The following is a 21,855-nucleotide window of genomic DNA, read 5'->3' as shown; positions in this document are numbered from 1 at the left end:
CATAGACAGGAACCAAACAGGGGTAAGTAAAGAGACCGAACCCTGGAAAAATACAAAATAACCACAGATATTTTTGTAACCTGAAAACCTCTTAAAATAATAGAGATATTGACAGATTTACATTTGGTTATAATTGTTCATTTTGTCTTCGGACTATCCTTAGTGTGTAGGGCCCTAACAGAGTAGCAGTAGAAGAGGGGCCTCTGTCAGGTCAGCCACGCCTCACTCGTCTTGCTGACTGGGTGTTAACGGATAACAAAGCAGGCCTCAGTCCCCTGCGTCCCAAACGGCACCCTATTTCCGAACATAGTGCACTACTTTTGACCAGACACCATAGTGCTGTCTGTAGAATGATTTCAACACTTTCTGAGATTATGGAGTGGTATCACCCCCTCTCTCACCTCACTTAAGGCAGTACAGTGTTAAGTGCTCTGGCCTGTGGGGACTGTAAATCAGGGGTGGAGAGGGAACCGATGTCTCCCCAGGGGCAGAACACACGCTCCCTGGCCTACAGTCTCCAGTGTAGGCTGATCTAATCCAGCTCATCTTCCTGGAGGTTTAATTACAACGCCTGGTCAATTAGAGGGAGGATAGCTCCAGTACAAAGGGGAGAGAGGTTTGGAGAGGAAGGGATGGCCCAAAACAAGAGAGGGGGAGAGGTATAGAAGGGACAGCCCCACTATGTAGCCTAGTGGTTAGAGCATTGGGTCAGTAACCGGAAGGTTGCAGGATCGAATCCCTGAGCAGACAAGGTAAAAAAAACATCTGTCGTTCTGCCCGAGCAAGGCAGTTAACCCACTGTTTCTCGGGCACAGAAGACGTGGATGTTGATTATGGCAGCCCCCTGCACCTCCCTCATTCAGAAGGGTTGGGTTAAATGCAGAAGATGCATTCAGTTGTACAACTGACTAGGTATCCCCCTTTCTCAACTAGATCATGTTGCAAATAGGATCAGAACCTGACTGCTGTTGGGTTGCAATCAGACATAATGGCTGTGGATAGAGCCTCCTCTAGTGGCGTCTCACGGTCACAGCTATGCAATATCGTTGTCCAGATATGATTTGGAGTCCATTTCAGATGAACCGGTATGGCAAGATGGGTGAAACTACAATTCTCTAAATCATTTGAGAAAGCATTGACAGTACCAAATGTTTAAAAAGAGAAACACGTTTATTAAAGCTTGAGGCCCTAGTTTTTCCATTCACTACAATGTTACAGAGTCAACTTTATTTTATCACAACTTTACTAGGATTGTGATAATGACAAAGTTATTTTACTTTAAAAAAAACTAATTTTATTTTTAAACAATTTGTACTAAAAACATTTATACAATATCCCTTCATTTTGACAATCACATATGCATGCAAAACTACTAGTAATAAAACGTTAATTATGACTGCTACAGTAGACAGGCACTAGTGGCAGTTCTGCCTCTACTCCTAATTGAATTTTAAAATATATATTAACTTAAATTCAGCAGTAGAAAACTAACTGGCTTTAGTCTTTGTAAAGGGCCATAAACTCCTTTGACACGACTTACAATCTGACCGTGATGCAATAGTAACTACTTGTCCTCTATAGAAAAGATTCTCGGTCTATACAGATAACTGTTGTATCTCCTATATTTTGGGCTTCCTCAATCCAGTGTTTATAGATATAGAATGTCAATGATAGCTTGGTCCCAGATCTGTTTGTGCTGTATTGCCAACTCCTATGGTCATCGGTATGGCAATAACCACAGGAGTTGGCAAGCCAGTACAAACTGATGTGGGACCAGGCTACCATAATGGAACCGGAGATGCTCCAATACAAATGTGAGAGAAAAACCTCCCCAGTGGAACGTCTGCTACCATGGATATCTACAGAGTGGAAATATACTGAATTCTAAACGACCCCTAGCACCTACTGTTTAGCCATTCCTGTAGGTCTGAGAGGATTAGACAAGATGGCATTACCCCATAATACCAGATTAGAATTTCTCTCCGATATACAGGAGTGCCTAGGTTGTAGAGGTCGATTTGGATTTCAGAAATGGTAATCTTCACTTTAGATGCTAGAGGTGAATAAAGTGAGCTCAAATTATTGGGAGTGACATGTTTTCGCTCTTTACTCCAGCACATTGGATTTGAAATTATACAATGACTAGAAGGTTAAAGTGCAGACTAGGCTATCAGCTTTATTTGAGGGTTTTTTCATCAATATCGAGTGAAGCATTTTGAAATTACAACACTTTTTGTAAATAGTCTCCCCAATTTATTGGGACAAATTCCCTTGTATTAAAAGTAGTAAAAAGTTTAGTGTTTGGTCCCATATTCCTAGCACGCAATGACTACGTTAAAACCTGTCACTCTACAAACTTGTGTTTCAGATTATTTTGTGCACAATAGAAATTAATGGTAAATAATGTAGTGTCATTTTACATTGTGCCTCTAACTTTCTCACTCATCATTATTCACGATTCATTCAGGATTATCCGTATTCATGGAAGCATCCACATCAATGTAGGTGTTTCGAAACATTATTTTCTTATTTACAATAACTGACTCCAAAATGACAGTGAGTTATTTATCACTCATTTCTATTACAAAATAATCTGAAACAATCAAAACAAACAGCAAATGCATCCAAGAAATGTGTAGAGTCACAAGCTTGATGCAGTCATTACATGCTATGAATATTGGACCAAATACTTAACTTTAATACACATACTGTAGAAGTGAATTTGTCCCAATACGTTGGAACCCCTAAAACAGGGAGACTATGACCAGAAAATGCTGTAATTATTTAACGGCTCACCCGATTTGGATGAAACTAAAGCTGACGGTCTGCACTTTAACCTCGTATCATTCCAATCCAACGTGCTGGAGCACAGAGCGAAAACAACAAAAACTGTCACAACACTGAGCTCACTGTAGAAACATCAACATGGTATGATATTCTAGAGGAAGCATTTGTTCACAAACTGGGTCAGAGCAGGTCAACCGTCCTGCTTCATGAGATTACCTCTTCTTTAAAATAACACCAGAAATATAACAAGATGGATCGACATACTCAGGACATTTGATAACAAAAGACAAAAAAATACCTATTGATACTCTTCATAGAGTCTGAATGAATATAGAATAGGCTTACATGCACAGATGTCCTTTGAGATAAGACACCTGATTATTCACAACAAAGAAACACGAGATCACTTAGAATACTAGAATGGACATGAGTCATTTCATTTCCATGGTCACTATCCCCAAAACGGTAGCTATGAGAGGTTCTAGAGTTAAACATCTGACCAGTGTAGCAAACTAGAAAGTTGGATATCTTTAGACAGAATTGAGTCAAACATAACAAGAACTGGATGTATGTAAATGACACTAACAATGGAGAGCAAGAAATGCATCAACTGCCCAATGATCTCAATATCAAGGTAGGGTCAGCTAGTTACACAGGTCTATTAGGCTACGGCCATTCACTAACAAGTCAAACCAGGAACAGTTAAGCTAGTAGTAGTAACAGAACCAACTTGAATGAATCTGAGTGGTTCAAGGCCACAAGGATTTGTGTGTTCAACACGTTCCTTCAAATACTTAATAATGTCCATAGTATGATGTGCTTGACCACTGAGGCTGCTAGTGGATCAGGAAGAGGGTCCTAGGTTACTGATCAGTATTGTCCAATGGTAAGCGTACACATACAATCAAATGGTAAAAAAAAAAGCGTTTTAAAAGAAGAAGCAAAGCCAGTTGTTCATATTGGTATGACCAGACCAACCTCACATTAAAGGGCTTTCCAGGCAGGAAGTGGCGGTGGAGTTTCCCATTCGACGGAGCTAGGTGGGGGTGGGGGATTCTATCCAGGCGGATCGGTCAGCAGTGCACGTGAAAGCTGCCTTACGGAGATAATAGGAATCTGCTCGATTTCGCCGAACTCCACTCTGAATTTTCTCTTACTGTCTGGAAAGAGCTTAAGTCTCCAGTCAAAAAAAACAAACACTTGTCCAATTGAGGCTAAAACAAGTCAGTTAATGAATTCATTATTGCCGTAGTAATATGACAGCTTGCCCAAACTCCTCCCACCCCACCCGAGGTCTCGTCTTCCCCTTCTGTTAAGTACCATGTACGTAACAATACAACATTTATTTAAAAAGTTATTACAAAAGTAGAAAATAATCCACTATCCCATCAACAGGATATGAGCTAGTTGGTGAGAACAACTTAAGGTTTGGGGTCTTTGTCTTAGCCAGGTTTATCTGGGCTGAGGGAGGATGCAGCACTGCTCTGCTCCAGTATGTGGTGCCACTGAGCTGAGGACTGCTATCTGTGAGAGGGTCAGCGTTTAAAGGTCAGACAGCCAGACGGCTGCTCTGCTGCTGTAGGGGGCTCCAGGCAGCCGTGTGCCCAGGTGCATCCTGGGAGTAGGCTCCTCCTCTGCCCTCGCAGGAGAATGACTGGTTCTCCTCCTTGGGAATGCTCCTTCCCGCCCCACACAGACGGCGATGACGTAGCAGACGGTCCGTCCGCGAGAAACTCTGGAACCGGGGCAGAGGGAAAACATACAAGTAACCACAAATGATGGGAGTCAGTGTAATGTACGTATTGACCCCAAACCCTGGACCATGTTCAGTCGGCAAATGTTGCAGATAGAAATGTCATGAATAGAGCCGACATGATTCCATATTCTACATAACATATTTCTATCTGAACGTTCCACAAAGTTGTGCCTTGCTGAGAGTGCCCCAGGTGTGTGTATGTATACTGAACAGAAATATAAATGCAACAGGTTGTGTTTGTCCGTTCTTTCATGGGCTGAAATTAAAGTTCCCATAAGATTTGTTCGATACGAACAAAAATGATATTTCTCTCAAATGACGTGCACAAATTTGATTATATCCCTGTTAGTGAGCATTTCTCCGTTGCCAAGATAAACCATTCACCTGACAAGGTGGCATATCAAGAAGCTGATGAAACAGCATGATCATTACACAGGTGCACTTTGTGCTGGGAACAAAAGGTCACTAAAATGTACACAACATAATGCCACAGATGTCTCAAGTTGAGGGAGCATGCAATTGGCATGCTGGCTACAGGAATGTCCACCAGAGCTGTTGAAAGTTAATTTCTCTACCATAAGCTGCATCCAATGTCATTTTAGAGAATTTGGCAGTATGTCCAAACGGCCTCACAACGCAGACCTGACTCAATGGCCACCTGCACGTTGGAGAAGTGTGCTCTTCACGGATTAGTCCCAGTTTCACCTGTACCGGGCAGATGGCAGACAACGTGTATGGCTTCTTGTGGGCGAGTGGTTTGCTGATTCAATTTTTAACATTTCAAATTTGATGTCAACGTTGTGAACAGAGTACCCCACGGTGGCGATATGGTATGGGCAGGCATAAGCTACAGACAACAAACACAATTGCATTTTATCGATGGCAATTTGAATGCACTGAGATACCTTGACGGGATCCTGAGGCCCATAGACCTGCCATTCATCCACCTGATCAACTCTATGTGAAGGAGATGTGTCGTGCTGCATGAGGCAAACGGTGGTCACACCAGATACGGACTGGTTCTGGTCCACGGCCCTACCTTTTTTTTTTAAGGTATCTGTGACCAACCAATACATCTCTGTATTCCCAGTCATGTGAAATCAATAGACTAGGGCCTAATTCAATTATTTAAAATTGACTGATGTTCTTATATGAAATCGGTCAAATCTTTGAAATGGTTGCATGTTGCATTTACATTTTTGTTCAGTGTAGATCTCGCTTACCTGATTGCAGCGATCACACTGGTAGGGCTTCTCTCCACTGTGAACTCTCTTGTGTCTGTCCAGGTGGTATCGCTGAATAAACCGCATGTCACACACGTCACACGCAAACGGCTTCTCCCCTAAACAACACAAAAACATTGCTCAAAACTTCATGCTATAGATTGCATTTGATGGATTTGTATCTTTTTGGGGGTGGGGGTGGGGGGGGGGCACCCCCCCCCCAATTTCTTTTTTATAGCTTTTTATTTTTTGTTACATTCTACACACAGCACCTTTTTTTACACAGTAGTTACATAGCAAAATATATATAGTTATTTGATATACATTATTACATCTGGATAAATAGTACTTATACACATCCAGTATACATTATACACTCAGTGGCTAGTTTATCAGTTACACCCTGTTCACTAAAATGGTTCACTCCGACAGACAGTGAGTCACGTGGCCGTGGCTTTCTATATAAAGCCATCAGACAGACATCGAGGCATTCATCTACTGTTCGATTGAACATAAGAATGGGCAAAACGAGTGACCCAAGCGACTTTGAGCGTGACATGATCGTCTGTGCCAGGCGCGACGGTTCCAGTATCTCAGAGACGGCCAGCCTCCTGAGGTTCACACACGACAGTGTCTAGGGTTTGCCAAAAAAATGGTGCGACAAAACATCCAGTCAGCAGCAGTCCTGTGGGCAGAAACAGCTTGTTGATGAGAGGTCGAAGGGGAATGGCAAGAATCGTGCAAGCTAACAGGCGGGCCACAGACAAATAACAGAGCAGTACAACAGTGGGGTGCAGAACAGCATCTCGGAACTCATCAGTCCTTGTTACGGATGAGCGAACGCAGCAGACGACCACACCGGGTTCCACTCCTATCAGCTAAAAACAAAAAGCAGCTCTAGTGAGCATGCAATCACCAACACTGGACAATTGAAGAGTGGAAAAACATTGCCTCGCCTGACAAATCCCAGTTTCTGTTGCTTCATGCTGATGGCAGTATGAGACCATCGCACAATCCATGCTGGTGTCTACTAGAGGTCGGCCGATTAATCGGAATGGCCGATTAATTAAGACATACTATTGAAGGTTGTGCAATGTAACAGGGATATTTAGACTCATGGATGCCATCCGTTAGATAAAATATGGAACTGAATAAACATTTTATTTTCGAGGTGATAGGTCAAATCCGGAAACTAAGGCTCGTATTTCTGTGTGTTTATTATAGTTAAGTCTATGATTTGATATTTGATAGAGCAGTCTGACTGAGGGGTGGTAGGCAGCAGCAGGCTCGTAATAGTCAAAGGTATATGTTTAGAGAGAAATAGTCGACGCGTTATAATTCCTGTAATAACTTGCGGCTGAACTTGAAAGGGGTTCCTTCGTTATTTTACCGTTCATATCTTCCATAGAGAACGTCTTGATCTACTTCAAATAAGGTCTGTGTTTCGTGCAGGCTTAAACCGCCTTGGCGTTTTGATACCCGTGTAAATCTCACTAGGAAAAGGTAACGTTTGTCAAAATAGTTTCATAAATCCACTCTACAATTTTTTTATTTTTATCTTCACTTATATTTAGCCAATATTGATCAGAGTTACCTTGTCCTGTGGATATCTACACAGTTATAAAATTGTCAAGGTGCTGTAAGCCTACACGAAACACAGACCTTATTTGAAGTGAATCTAAAAAATATCCTATGGAATAAATTAATGAAGGAACCGTTTTTCAGATTTTGCTAGAAGGTGTCATGGGAATTATGACTCGCACTTTGGTAGTCAATTCTTACCATGTCCATTATTAAAATAGGATTTCCTGCATATAAAAATTACAGTTTTTGTTTTCAACATTCATCACAGGTAACTTAAACTCTATTTTTATTCAAACAGTTGAGAGTATTTGTCTCCTAAGAAAACTCTTCAGTATCATTGTCACTTCAGAGCTGTGTGTGTGTTTTACAGATGGCAGAGAAAAGCAGAGCACCAGTGTGGGACTATTACATGGAATTGGCACCAGGGAAAGCAAGGTGTCTTATTAGTGATAAAGATGTAAACATGGGGTCAGCAACGGCTAAATCAAACAATACCACCAACCTGTGGAATCACCTTAATTAAGAACACCCATCCAAAAGCCCATATGTATTATATTAAGTTAAAATAAAAGTGTTCATTGTTCATTCAGTATTGTTGCAATTGTCATTATTACAAAAATGTGTGTATATATATATATATATATATATATATATATATATACACACATATATATACACACACACACATTTTAAAAATCGGCCGATTGATCGGTATCGGCGTTGAAAAATCATAATCGGTCGACCTCTAGTGTCTACGGTACAGGCTGGTGGTGTAATTGTGTGGGGAATGTTTTCCTGGCACACGTTCGGTCCCTTGATACCAATTAAGCAAAGTTTCCATGCCCCGGAGAATTCAGGCTTTCCTGGAGGCAAAGGGTGGTCCGACCCAGTACGAGATGGGTGTACCTAATAAACTGGTCACTGAGTGTATATAGTTTTTTCAGTCATAACTATTATAGATCGTGGGCTTTTAAAAACCACCCCTTAGCGGTTCTCAGCCCACCCATCTCCCTAAAGCACCCTCTTGTGATTTCCATGTGCCATATATTTGTTTCAACTGCGCTGTGATGATTCACATAAGTTCTGAACCTTTCTAATCACATAGTATCCACAGATTGCAAAATTAAAGATAAAAAGTTTTACTTTTTCCACTAGCACTTAAAATTAGGGCCAAATTCGAGCAGGCTCAAATGTTATTCTCAATTTCGAGCTGGGTCGAGGGAAACCCGGGCCAGAGCAGCTCAGTTTCACGACTGGTCGGGCTGGTGACGCCGTTACTATGCAACCACCAAGCGGATCCCTGCTGGATGCTGACAACGTTTAGCTAGCTCGTCTGGGCTTGTTGCTGTTAGCTAGTACATGGACAAGCAGTACTGTAGTAGTCAGGCAAGACAGGAATTACCACCATAGCCGGATCCTTCATTTTTTTTTAAAGGTAAAATAAAACATCTGCTTTTAATTATGAGTCGTGCATGTTTCTCTACTTTTCTATGACTAGTGTTATAATTTAACACATTTTATGAGTATTCCTGAGCAAGGAAGGGGAAACGTAATGCGAAACAAACCTGTATGAGTGAGAATGTGCCGCTTCAGGTGGTAGCTACTTCGAAATGCTCCATAGCAGTGCTCACAGATGAAGTTCTTCTGTACTTGTGAATTGTGATCATCACCGTTAATATCCATCTCCACCTGCTGAGAAACACAATGAGTTTTCAAAATATTACAACTTGTCATATTATATACACACACAATTAGTGTAACGCTACAGCACACGCACACACTTCTGTCCTGCAATTGTATCCATCGTTGTAAATTCCATTTCCCCCACTCTCACATAAACACAACTTACCTCCACTTTCTCTCTCAGCTTGTTGGGTGTGGCTGATTTTCTGTGCTTCTTTTTTGTTGGTTGTGTATTCTGGCTGGCCTGCATATCTTTCTCATCCAGCAGCCTGGGTGCGTGACATGGGTGTCCATCCTTTCTAATAAACTATCGAGAGAAGAAACGGTTGATAATTCATATGTTTCTAACATACCAGCCAAAATAGAGCTGCCGCTTAGACGTGCATTCTTTTTGTTGTTGTTGTTGATAGATTTACTATAATTACATGAATATAATTTCAGATTAATTGCCAGATTAACCCCGCAATGTAAAGAGTCAAATAGCTTTCAAATATGCACATCCTTCTATTCACTGCATTCCAATTTCTCTGTTATTTTTTTTTTTCAAAATGACAATTATTTATAGAGAATCAACTAAATCGAATGTTCTGAGTCCATGGCAATGCATAGATCACAACAGAAGACAATTCTGTAGGTCTGGGGGGAAAAAAATAACATTTAGATTTTTTTGGTATAATTCCCCTTTACTTCAAGTGCGTACCTAGTGAGAGGGGAATGTGTTTTGGTAGCAATGTGTCTGTACTGCACATGCGAGTTTGCAAAACAAATGCCCACCAATTGATACAAATAATCAGCATAATATTGTCAGGTAGGCCTACTTTGCAGTTAACATTTAATTGAGAAAACATTTCTGTCGACCCACAAGACGGTTATCATAAGCATTGCTAACTGGCTATACAAATTGATAGGCAAACGCGCACATACACAGACAGGCAACGTTGCTGGAAATTAATCGGCAGATATTGTGTTATATTTGGATTTTTAAGCCAATTGTGGCTAACCAAGGGTAGGATAATGAAAATGTGGCTGTGATTGGATAGTATCTGGGAGCTTGCAGTGTCTGATACAGTATTTGTGAGATTTGTTTATGACAGTTTGTGGTTGAACACATGAAAAATGTACTTTCAGCATTGTTCGGCGAGCTGCTCATAGTCGGGCTGCATGTGTCTATTTCTCACCAGGGGTGGGCAGCTGACTCCCAAGGGCAGGACCATGTGGCTGTGGTGGGACTGGTGATTGTTGTGGTGAGATTGGTGAGACTGCTGCTGGTGGCTCTCAGGGTTGTTGATGTCCCTCTGGCTCTGGTCGTGCTGTGACATCTTCTTTTGTCCCCCAGACATGTTGTTGGCCTGCATCAGGGCCATGCTGGACAGCACCGCCTCACAGCCCAGCAACCCAGCCTGGAGGAACAACACAAACAGCAGTTCAGTTTGACAGTAGTATGGTGGCCTAGGATTGTCATCAACTCAGACTGCAGGAACTACACAGGACAAGCAGCAGCTCAGAGTCAGCATCAGGGTCAATGTCAGGGCCACAGTCTCACGCATAAAGACTGACACGCAGGGATTGCAGATGGTCATCCACTGACTGTTTTCAGACTATTTTTGGCCTGGTCTGTCAGGCCTCTAATGGAAAGACTCAGGGAAAAAGTGAAGATGAGAGAAAGGCTTCAAGCCATGAACGTAATGGAATTGTGGCACAAAGACGAAAAACAAGAGACAAAATAAATAAAAACAAAAATGGAAAGAAGGAAGGAGAATTCAACTGACCCATTTCATGTGGTCTCGAACTGAGTTGTTGGGATGGTGTGTCATCGCCGGTGCGTGGATTGAATGCGTGTGTGTTTGGGTGTACAGGGGCGCATCAAGGGGGTTCACTCAGGATGAGGGGTGTGAGAAGACTACACCCACCCAAATCATCAGGTGGCAAAGCCTGGAAATAGAGGGTTATTGTGAGGCCAAATTATTTGACCATGACTACTGGTATTCAAATTCAGGCCTAATATACCTAATAGTGTCATTTGTTTAATTATCAGGGGTGCTCAGTCATTTCTCATCCATATATTTATGTACATATTCTTATTCCATCCCTTTACTTAGATGTGTGTGTATTAGGTAGTTGTGGAAATGTTAGGTTAGATATTGCTGCAGTCAGACCTAGAAGCACATGCATTTCGCTACACTCGCCTTAACATCTGCTAACCATGTGTGACCAATAAAGTGTGATTTTATACATTTGGCATGGTCAACAAAGAAAGTCGATATCAGGCTTGGAGACAACAGCCCCAATGGTTTAGTGTATGCCTCTTCTTCCCATGGAAAACAAATGATTGTCAAATATTGTTGCAATGATGACAGAAATAAAGCTGGAGGACGACGATAAAAACACATTATGTTCGTGAATATGATCTGGAAAAGGGGTTATGATTCACGCATGTGCAAGTTACTCAAGATACCATTCAATATTGACCCAAGTATAGGCTAATGATATGCAATCACACGTTAAGAGTCAAGTACAAAAACAAACAGGAAAGCATAGTTTACCCTATACATACAGTTGATCGATCATCGTGTATTCCCTCTACTCTACAAACATGTACTCTAGTCTCCATGCAAAGTGCCCGCTAAAGTTGCCTAGAAGTGAGTGGCTAAAGCTGCCTGGAAGTGAAGGGCTAGCTACCTAGCTTGTTAGAGCTCACGTCAAATGCAGCATTATTCAGTGCCCTTAGACTGCACTGCTCTAGTTCACTACAATAATGTCTGAATACTGAGCGAGCTCAACGTTACAGAAGGAGCTAGCTACCTAATTAGCAAGCTAAGTTAGCTGGCTAACGTTAGCTATTTAACCGTAGCTAGACATCTTCACTGAGTTTCCGAGGCCAAACACCAACACATAGCTATGGGGTAACGTTAGCTAAGACCACAAGTGAAAATATTATTTGGTTAAATATTTTAAGAATTAGCGATCAATGAGGTAACTTATGGGGTAAAGCAAGGGTCTGCTTAGGTGAAGCTAGCGCAAGATGACTCACTGGTTGGGTACCCCCCTCAGACAACACAACAACAGCCATGCAGGGCGTGCGGGTTGAGCGCCGACTACAAACTGTCATAACTCTCATTGCCTTACAATTCTGGGAAATAACTTATGCATTGCAACTCTATGGTGGCTTTGTTGGGAATTACATTTTATAATGGGTTTACCTTAGGTTTGTTTGAGTTTTGCAGATTAATATTTCTTGTCGGAGTTCCAATTTTCTCAGTTTACAAACACAGGAAACTACACCGGAAGTGTTCCCCGGGGAGACCATCCACATTATGAGTTTAATGACGCATGATATCGGCCATGTTGGTAAGGGAAATATAGGGGGCTTGCTGTTGCCGCGCATTGTTGGAAGACCAGAGTCAGTCTGGTGGAAGTCCTCCAATCACCCACATGGCTGGCTGCGTTTAGCTACCAGCGGACACTTCATAGGGAATACCTATGAGCTATCTAGCTAGTTACAGAAACTTCATGTTCAGGCTAACTCAAATGAGCTGCTAAAGTAGCTTTACATACTGTATTGTAGGGATCTCCAACAGTTTGATCGTGAGTTACCAGCAGCTTGCAGCCCACCTTTGAGTAGATCGCCAAACAGTTCTGAAACTACTTCCAATTTTCAAACAAATATCAGAAACCACAAGCTCCCAACTGCTATCCAATCAACGCAAAATTGCTATTTGGTTGACCACTATTGTCTTACAAAGCCAAACCTATCAAAATATCTGTCAATTAATTTCCAGCAGTATTGCCCATCTGTCTGTGGTGCCCACATTTGTTTATCACTCTTCTCAATTGAATGTTAACTGTAAAGTAGGCTTACTTGGCAGAAGCACTGTATATCATTTGTATTTGTTATTTGCACATTTTGCCATAAAATTAGCAGTAGCACAACCATTGCTAGACCGGCACATTCCTCACTCCATACCTCTTCTGATGTGATTTAAGCATTGACATAGACTCAGAAAAGATTTGAGGCTGGTGAGTAGTCAAGGGCTGATTGCTCACCAGCCGTACGGGGCCCATAAAGCTGCCAGGAAGGCAGCACACGGGAGGGTTGGAGGTAGTGAGAGGTTACTACCGAATAGACGTCTGCTAGAACCAAGGGGCTCTGTGTTCAACCCCAGAGGAGACAGCATTCCCCGGAGCCCAGAAGGTGGTAACCTGGAAGAGGTCTCCTCGAGGAGACCGATTTATTGTTTTAAATAAACACCTTTGAAACTGAGGTATCACACTTGAGTTTGTGTCTGATCTGTGTAAATGTCTTGATCAAACCCCCTGTTCTACCACAAGTGATGGAGAATGCGGGCAGACCAGGGTTGCCGTTTAAGCAGTATCAGCATAGACAAGTTGATAGCTCAGTTTGTTTGGGCCCAACAGGCGCAACAGGACATTCAGGAATGAACGCTGGAAGAACAGCATCTACTGAATTTCCGCCTGCATGAGGAAGTCCGGAAGCTGCGAGGAGAAACGCAGACCGAATCGCATCCCAATCCGTTTTTTATCAAGCTAACGGAGGATGAAGACATCGAGACTTACCTCTGCATGTTGTAATGGACAGCACTCTGAGAAGGATGACCCAAGGCGAAGTGGGAGAGTGTGCTGGCCCTGTTCCTGTACAGAGATGCCCAAAAGGCCTATTATAACCTCATCATCGAACAGGCGGCTAACTACGACTGTCTCAAGAGGGAGGTACTCAGCCGCTACGGGTACAGTCTGGCCCGTCGGGGCCCAACTGGAGGTTCATAGCGAAGCTTCCCTCCGAGCCCAGATGAGCGACCTACTGTATATCACCAGGGCATGGCTCCTAACCGACATCGCCACCCTCCTGGTTATCGACAAAGTGATCATGGATTGCTTGTTATGGGCGCTACCTCACAACATGAAGAGGGTGGCGAGACTATTTGTGCCCCAAACCTGGGGTGTCCTCTTGGGAGCTGTGGAGAAGTACCAGAATACTGAGGCCCTGGTGAAGGCCGAGTCCGGGATCCGTCGGAGGGGAAGGATGACCCCACTACCGCACTCTCCAATCCGACAGTCAGCCGGGCTAAAGGACTGCAGACCCACGGAGAGACAGCCGGGGGAGAGTCGACCCGCCGCCGACCCCAGGTGGATGAAGACCAAAGGAGGTGTTTTGAGTGTGGTGCGCGGGGACACCTCGCATGGAATTGTCTGGGTCGAGAGGAGTCAATTCCATCAGTGGGCCCTGGAGAAGAACTGGGCCATGCAGTAAACTACGTCACCTCCTGTTGGGCCCAAGTCGACGGTCATGACACTGTTGGATAATGCTCGTACTATCGTGCCTGCTGGCCCATTCGAGCGACCATGGTGATGTCCATCTCGTGTCCACGGCGACACCAAGTGGTATTTGACCGGACTGGCAACCATCTTGACGCCACAAGGGAGTTGCCAGATAGTGGAGGGTGCCGGGGAGACAGAAACCCCAACAGATTTACCACGTGAATCTATTGAAGAGGTGGCACGTGAGGACAGCCTTGGCTGTGTTGCGGTCAAAACCCGGGACATCGACAGGAGCAGTGGTGGTCCTGAGCAATGAGGACCTCGGACCGGCCCAGAAGCAAGCGCTCAGGGATCGGAACACCGCCGTCGGATCGGAACGACCCTCTTTGAACACCACGTCCACACCCGGCCCAGAGAAATGGTACGAAAGAGGCCATACCGGATCCCCGAGGCCCGACGGAAGGCTGCGCAGCAGGAGGTGGAGGCTCTGCTGAGGTTGGGTCATCAAGGTTGCCAACAGAGCATGGTGCAGCTCCATCATGTTGGTGCCCAAACCGGACAGTAGTCTCCGTTTCTGCAATGACTTCCGGGGGGTGAACGACATCAGTTTGATGTTTGTTTGACAGCCTCCTCCCGGGAGAAGACGGCATTCTCAACACCGGACGGCTTATACCAATACCGGGTCCTCCCATTCGGTCTCCATGGAGCCCTGCCCATGTTCCAGCACCTGATGGACCGACTCCTCCGACCTCACCAACAGTACGCAGGGATCTATTTGGATGACATCATCATCCACAGCCAAGGTTGGGACGAGCACCTGAAGCGCCTCCAAGTGGTACTGGACGCGTTCAGGCAAGCCGAATTGACAGGGAATCCCAAGAAATGCAAGCTGGCGTTCGAGGAGGTGGAGAACCTGGGGTATCTGATTGGAGGGGGAACATCAAGCTCCAGGAGAGGGAGGTCCAGGCGGTTCGTGACTGGCCCGTACCAAGAGATTGGTTCTTCCTGGGGCTAGCGGGATACTATAGCTGGTTTATCCCCAACTTTGCAGCTATAGCCTCCCCCCTTACCGATCTGACCAGGGCTCGCCTCCTGAAGACAGTGAAGTGGTCAGATGAGGCCGAAGTGGTGTTCAAGGGCCATACTGACCTAGGTACACGATGGGGAAAGAGAGTGTCTAGTGGAGAAGTGGGCGCTAGACTCTCTTTAGTATTACCTGTTGGGCACCCATCTTCACCCTGGTCACAGACCATGCTCCCCTGGTCTGGAAGGCCAGGGGAAGGGACATGAACGATCCAGTCACCTTATAGTTCTTGTCCCTTCAATGCTTCCCATTTTCTGTTGTGCACAGATCAGGGGAGAAGCACGGGAACGCGAATGCCCTATCGAGAAGGGAGACGTACATAGCCCTGTCGGGGGAGGGGGTGGTCGTCAGTGCGAAGGGGAGGAGGACTCGTCGAGGCCTGGTGAGAGACTGTCTACATCACGCAGCGGTTCCGCCCTCTGCTGGATGTGCCAGGTCTCAACGGGTCAAGGACTAACAGGGTCTAATTGAGGCTGGTGAGTAATCAAGTGGCTGATTGCTCACCAGCCGTACTTGGCCCATAAAGCTGCCAGGAGGGCAGCACACGGGAGGTTTTGAGGTAGTGAGCAGTTGCTACCGGATATGTCCTCACGGTCTGCTAGATCCGAGGGGCTCAGTGTTCTACCCCAGAGGAAACTACACTGTATTGTACTATCTTAAGTTGACAAATTGAGGTAAAAATATTGTTATCACGGTAAGCTACTTCATACACCAACCTCTGAGAATCTGTTTTCTTATTCTGGACTGTTCTCCTTTCCACTCAAAATGGGTGGTATGAACCAGAAACACCCCTTCACAAACTCAGGCTGTTCAATGGGACCAGAGCAGAAGACCTTGGTGAGAAGACCTTGGTAATAAAACCTTACCTTTCCTATAAGTTGAACCCATTCTTGTTTCTGCATCTCCTCCACCAGATAATTATGGGACAGACAACACAAATCAGTCATTATATAATGTAAAAACATTCATTGGCATAGATTCTATTAAAATCTTTAATTGAGAGATCTACGATGAGGAGACTGAGTGGTTTTATTTAGAACTGCAGCCATGGGGTGGTACCCAATATCCATGAAGATATAGGCTATAGGCTATGTGGTTGTACCCTGTATGTGCGAAAGCCCTGCTTACACACTCTGCCAAGCCATGTGAGCCCACCGCTTTCCACATCAACTACAGCTTCAGACAGTCTACCTTACGGACACACTGTATCGACTTGTCCCGTGTCCAGACTCATGTCATAGAACTTATCCTGCTGGAACAGGTCGGTTGCATTTGCGCTGTGGCAATGATTCAACAGGTTCTGTGGAAAAGGGGAACAGATTCTGAGGTTTCGCTGAAGAATCAGAATGAAGAGGAGACAAATAACATGGAAATAAAATGTCTGGTAAGAAGGTGTTGTCTTACTGTGGTATCCTTGAGCAGAATGGCTGAACGCTGCAAGCCCGTCAGCAGCATTTTGTGTGGATTCCAAGTCATTGAGTCGGCTCTGATCACAAACGCATGATTACATTCTGGACATTAGTTTGAATCCCAACCGCCGTAGGCGAAAGTATGCACCTGACCAGACTCACACCTTTCAATTCCTCTCATGAGATGTCTATGTTCCTTTGAGAAAATGACACTCCCTCCCCAAGCTGCCTGTGTCAAACAACAAGAGAACACCCGTCCGTTCTTCAGCTCAAAATGGTCACCATCCCAAATTAAATTAGACTGTGGCACTGGCTATCTTTCTTTGAGATTGGGGCATACAGTTGGATGGACCTACATAACCGATGGCATCGGACTTGCACTTCGTCTCAACATTAGATCACTGTTGTGTGAAAACATCTGCCAACGTTTGATTGTAGAGTGAAACATCACTTTAAGTACTCACATCTGCATGCATCCACAACCCCTGTCTGTCACAGATGTCAGCTATGGGGGTCAAAGGTGGCATGGACCAGGAATGGGATTGCCTCCTGGTGGAAGAGAGGGGTAATGAAAGATGTCCTTTCATCTTTATTTCTGGTATGTAGTGAGTACATCTGGGGCTCTTTCTCAATTCATCTTTCATCCTCTGTCCGCCTCCTTCTCAAAAGGCATTGGAGAAGAAGGCCCGAGGGGAGGGACCTTGGAACTTCTCCTCCAATTTGGTTGAGAAGGAGGCGAGGAGAGAGGATGGAAGGAATCGCAGATAGACAAATGGAGAAAGAGTCAGGGCCGCCCATCCCAGTTCCTGGAGAGGTACCATCCTATAGGACAGTACAGGAGGGTAGCTCTCCAAGAACAGGGTTGGGAAGCCCTGTTGTAAATGATCCACTAGGATCTAGTGAGTTCCTAGTAGTCTACTGACAATTCCTCGTAGTCTATCAGCAAACCACAACTATACAACTTTGCAGGCAGGCAAACTGACTCAGAGGGGTGAGTTAAATGCGGAAGACACATTTCATTAAATGCATTCAGTTGCGCAACTGACTAGGTATCCCCTTTCCCTTCCCTGTTCCTTTGTTACAAAACACACACTTGTGTTCTTATTTAGGGTTTTGTTTCCCTTACTGTATATCACAGCACATAACATTTTTGAATGTATTAACACTTCATGGTAAACAGTAAACTTGCTTGTGATTTCGCTCAATTTTCTCATGAAGGTCCTCTGGAATCATGCAACCCCTGTAAGACAACAGGGAACACTTGTGAAAATCTGTCAATTATGTACAAGGACTGTACAAAACATTAAGAACACCTTCCTAATATTAAGTTGCACCCCCTTTTCCCTCAGAACACCCTCAATTAATTGGGGCATGGACTCTACAAGGTGTCTAAAGCGTTCCACAGGGATGCTGGTCCACATTGACTCCAATGCTTCCCACAGTTGTGTCAAGTTGGCTGGCTGTCCTTTGGGTAGTAGACCATTCTTGATACACACAGGAAACTGTTGAGCATGGAAAAACCCAGCAGCGTTGTTGTTCTTGACACACTCAAACCAGTGCACCTGGCACCTACTACCATACCCCGTTCAATGACATTTTGTCTTGCCCATTCACCCTCTGAATGGCACATATACACGGTCCAAGTCTCAATTGCTTCAAAGCTTAAAAATCCTTTAAAATGTCTTCTCCCCTTCATCTATACTGACTGGTGTGGATTTAACAGGTGACATTAATAAGGGATCATATCTTTCACCTGTATTCACCTGGTCAATCTATGTCATGGAAAGAGCAGGTGTTCCTAATGTTTTGTATACTCAGTATATGCATGTGATGATAATGAGATGACTGACAAGAGGGTCACAAAGGAAGAAAGATTCCAGTCACTTTACCAATCATACACCTTGATCTGGAACAGATTCTCTGTCCCAATGCCCTGAAATGCAGCTGCTTTCGTCACAGAGTAGTGGCTCTGGAGGAAAGTTTGGGTATAATGAATGAATGGGAAATTGAATATTGTATTACATCAACCATACTGTCCGTTTTCCCCTACCTCTTGAGATGTGGAGGGAGGGCCCACAGTCCCTTTAGTTTAACTTCTGGGAAGGTGTGGTATCGTGCCACGTTCATGGCATACATGTTAGACACAGAGCCGCCTGGGCAGAAGATGCCATCTCCCTCTGTCCACCCAACCAGAGAACGTAGTTTGGCGAGGACCTCGTCATCCATCAGGACAAACACTGGAGCTACCTCATAGACTGTAAAGGGAATTGTACAACAGTCAATCACAAGCCTCTTCATATCATAACATATGTTATGGTATATACTACAGGTATATTGCTGGAATGTAGAGACAAATTAAAAGTTATCTTCACTGTCCAACTAAATATGTATTTAGTGAAGCGAAAACATTTAATTTGTCTCTAAACTCCAGCATTTTGGATTTTAAGATCAAATGTTTTACAGAACGTCACCTTTTATTTGAGGGTATTTTCTTATGTGTCTGTTTACCATTTAGAAATTAAAGTACTTTATGAATCTACCCCCCCCCAAGTTCACTGGTAGTATATTGCATTTAGTCAAAAGTTACTATTTGGTCCCATGTTCCTACCGCACAATGACTACATCAAGCTTGTGACTCTACAAACTTGTTGGATGCATTTGCAGTTTGTTTTGCTTGTGTTTCGGATTATGTTGTGTGAGAAAGTTACAGAGGCACAAGGATCATATCCCCAAAACATGCTAACAGTGGAGGTTCAGAAACATGTTCTGTTCTTGTTTACAATAAAAGTGACTCCAAAATGACTCAATACATTATTTACCATTCATTTCTATTGAGCACAAAATTGTCCAGAACACAACCAAAACAAACTGCAAATGCATCCAACAAGTTTGTAGAGTCACAAGCTCATCACTAAGCTAAGGTCCCTGGGACTGAAGACCACCTTCTGCAATCGGATCCTGGACTTCCTGACGGGCCGCCCCCATGTGGTGAGGAAAGGCAATAACACTTCAGCCACGCTGACACTCAACACCGGGGCCCCTCAGGGGTGCGTGCTTAGGTCCCTCCTGTACTCCCTGTTCACCCATGACTGCATATTTTCTACTCACTATATATAGTCATGTTATTTTCTACTCGCTATATATAGTCATGTTATTTTCTACTCGCCATATTTAGTCATGTTAAGGAAGCATTTCACTGTTAGTCTACGAAGCATGTGACGAATCAAATTAAATTGTATTTGACAAGCTTGGTGTAGTCATTGCGTGGTAGGAATATGGAACCAAATACTAAAAACGTTTTAATGAATTTATAACACTATAAGTGAATTTGTCCAAATACTTATGACATCTTCAAATGAGGGGACCAGATGAAAAAAGTGCTTTCATTTCTAAACGGTAAAACAGACATGAATGAAAATGCCCTCAAATCTAAAATGCTGTAGTATAGTTTTAGCTTCACTGTCCAAATAAATACATAGGGAAGTGTACATGGTATGTATGGTGTATATGCATATATTGCTCTCTCCTACTGGCTAGTGTAGAGAGCCTCCGTAAGGAATCGTCCTGTTAAGGCATGGTAATCCACCCCTGCAAAGAGCTGATTGAAGAAACGCGGAAGATCTGGAGAGAGAGATGCTCTTTACCTTATTTAGTGCGTGCATTCAGGAGAGTTCTAAGTGATTGCCTACCAAAATCAACTGTAACCAGAATCACACTCATCTCCCTCTGTCTATGTTTCCCTGTGGGGTTGGGGTAGCTCTGGTCTAGGGCGTTTGTGCGGCTTGCTTATTAGTGAAGGAAAGCTCAGCGATAGCAAACCGCCCTAACACCCTGGACCAGAGCTTGGTGCTGGGGGGGACTTACTGGTCTTGACACTGTACTTGGCTACGTCCCGTACTCTCTGCAGCAGCTGGTGCTGGGACTCCCCGTTCTCTCTCAGCTCCAGATCCAGCAGAGCAGCCAACTCCTCCGGCTCCCGCCACTCACACACCTGTAGCCCGGGTAGAACAAGCACAAGAAACCCCTGAAAATACAGCACTGGGTAGTGTGTACCTCCCGAGGTTTGATTGTAATGCAAACAATCAGGTGGGAAGATATCAATTAACTTACCGGTACTAGCCCAATGGCCAGTGGTTCCTAATTGTTTTTGCTGAACTATTTTATCATTTCTGGGAAAAAACTTTAACCTTTAATGTCAATTATCTAAAAACTTGTAAACTCAAGACCCTATTTTACGTAATCTAAGGTTTTTGTGTTGTGTCCCGCCATCGGTTGAGACACAACTTGCTCTTGAATACAAGGTGGGTGTCATTGTAATAATATAAATATAGTTCATAGAATGGACCTGTAATTCAGACCACTGTAATTTAGCTGGAACACCATTGAAATGAAATCATTTTTTATTTAAAACAAAACATTTGAAGAAATAATACAATTGTTTGACAACACTGTAAGCTTTTAAATGATCTCAAACTCAACCATTTCTCTTTTCCAGTGATGAAGACATGGAGGTCTCATGGTATGGTGGGGTATGCAAATTCGGTCAACTTTGATCATCTTTATGTTTTGGCATTCAGGTCCAAAAAGTCACTTTCTGACCACTTCATCCAAGGGCAAACATGTATGGAAAGTTATTTTTTAAATCAGAAAGGATGCTGTCAAAAAGGGATTGATTTCAAATGGACACAATGCAGGGAGGTTACAGTTTAGACAGATGGAGTCATTCGAAAGTGACTGCGTTGCCATTAACTATCAGTGCAGATGGTCGTTGTTAGACAGGCCATTGTTAGACAGACAACTATATAAGGTGAAGATAGGATGTGAGACCGTCTCATTGATGTCTGTGCCCTTACACAGCACCTCCTCCATGAGGGCTTTAAAAGCCCGGGTTAGGAAGTGCTGGCCCTCTCTGTGGTTCATTCAGGCACAGCAGATCATTGGGGGAAGGTTATGTCGTTATCCCATAGTCTAATGAAGGTAGATGATGAGAGTTGAATAGTAACGTGGCAATCAGATGACAGTATGACGCTAAAATACACACGCACACACGAA

The 21,855-nt window shown here is 43.8% G+C and overlaps 1 protein-coding gene and 1 pseudogene across 5 annotated transcripts; both read right to left on the bottom strand.

The window, feature by feature from the left end:
• Positions 1-1,151: 1,151 nt before the first annotated feature.
• On the bottom strand, positions 1,152-12,324 carry znf740b (zinc finger protein 740b). Of its 5 annotated transcripts, none has more exons than XM_064957525.1 (7): positions 12,234-12,324; positions 10,803-10,965; positions 10,212-10,433; positions 9,200-9,340; positions 8,916-9,042; positions 5,767-5,885; positions 1,152-4,522 (listed from the first exon to the last, which is right to left on the bottom strand). In XM_064957525.1, the coding sequence occupies exons 2-7, from the start codon at positions 10,845-10,847 to the stop codon at positions 4,337-4,339; spliced, it is 840 nt and encodes a 279-aa protein (XP_064813597.1). In that variant the 5' UTR covers positions 10,848-10,965; positions 12,234-12,324; the 3' UTR covers positions 1,152-4,336. The 5 variants fall into 5 exon arrangements, with proteins under 5 accessions (XP_064813597.1, XP_064813600.1, XP_064813598.1 ...); XM_064957528.1 differs by having other exon boundaries at positions 8,916-9,039; XM_064957526.1 differs by lacking the exon at positions 12,234-12,324 and adding an exon at positions 12,065-12,198.
• On the bottom strand, positions 10,952-21,723 carry LOC135527478 (cysteine sulfinic acid decarboxylase-like; annotated as a pseudogene).
• Positions 21,724-21,855: the final 132 nt, after the last annotated feature.

Source organism: Oncorhynchus masou, chromosome 33 (assembly GCF_036934945.1).
Source record: "Oncorhynchus masou masou isolate Uvic2021 chromosome 33, UVic_Omas_1.1, whole genome shotgun sequence".
NCBI classification, from domain to species: Eukaryota; Metazoa; Chordata; class Actinopteri; order Salmoniformes; family Salmonidae; genus Oncorhynchus; species Oncorhynchus masou.
This window is presented reverse-complemented; position numbering and strand designations above follow the sequence as displayed.

Coding starts and splice junctions, on each gene's coding strand:
- znf740b (XM_064957525.1), bottom strand. CDS start 10,847: ATGACACACCATCCCAACAACTCAGTTCGAGACCACATGAAATGG. Junction 9,341..10,211: donor GAGTCAGCTGCCCACCCCTG/GTGAGAAATAGA, acceptor TTCTCTCGATAG/TTTATTAGAAAGGATGGACA. Junction 4,523..5,766: donor AGTGTGATCGCTGCAATCAG/GTAAGCGAGATC, acceptor CCCCGGTTCCAG/AGTTTCTCGCGGACGGACCG.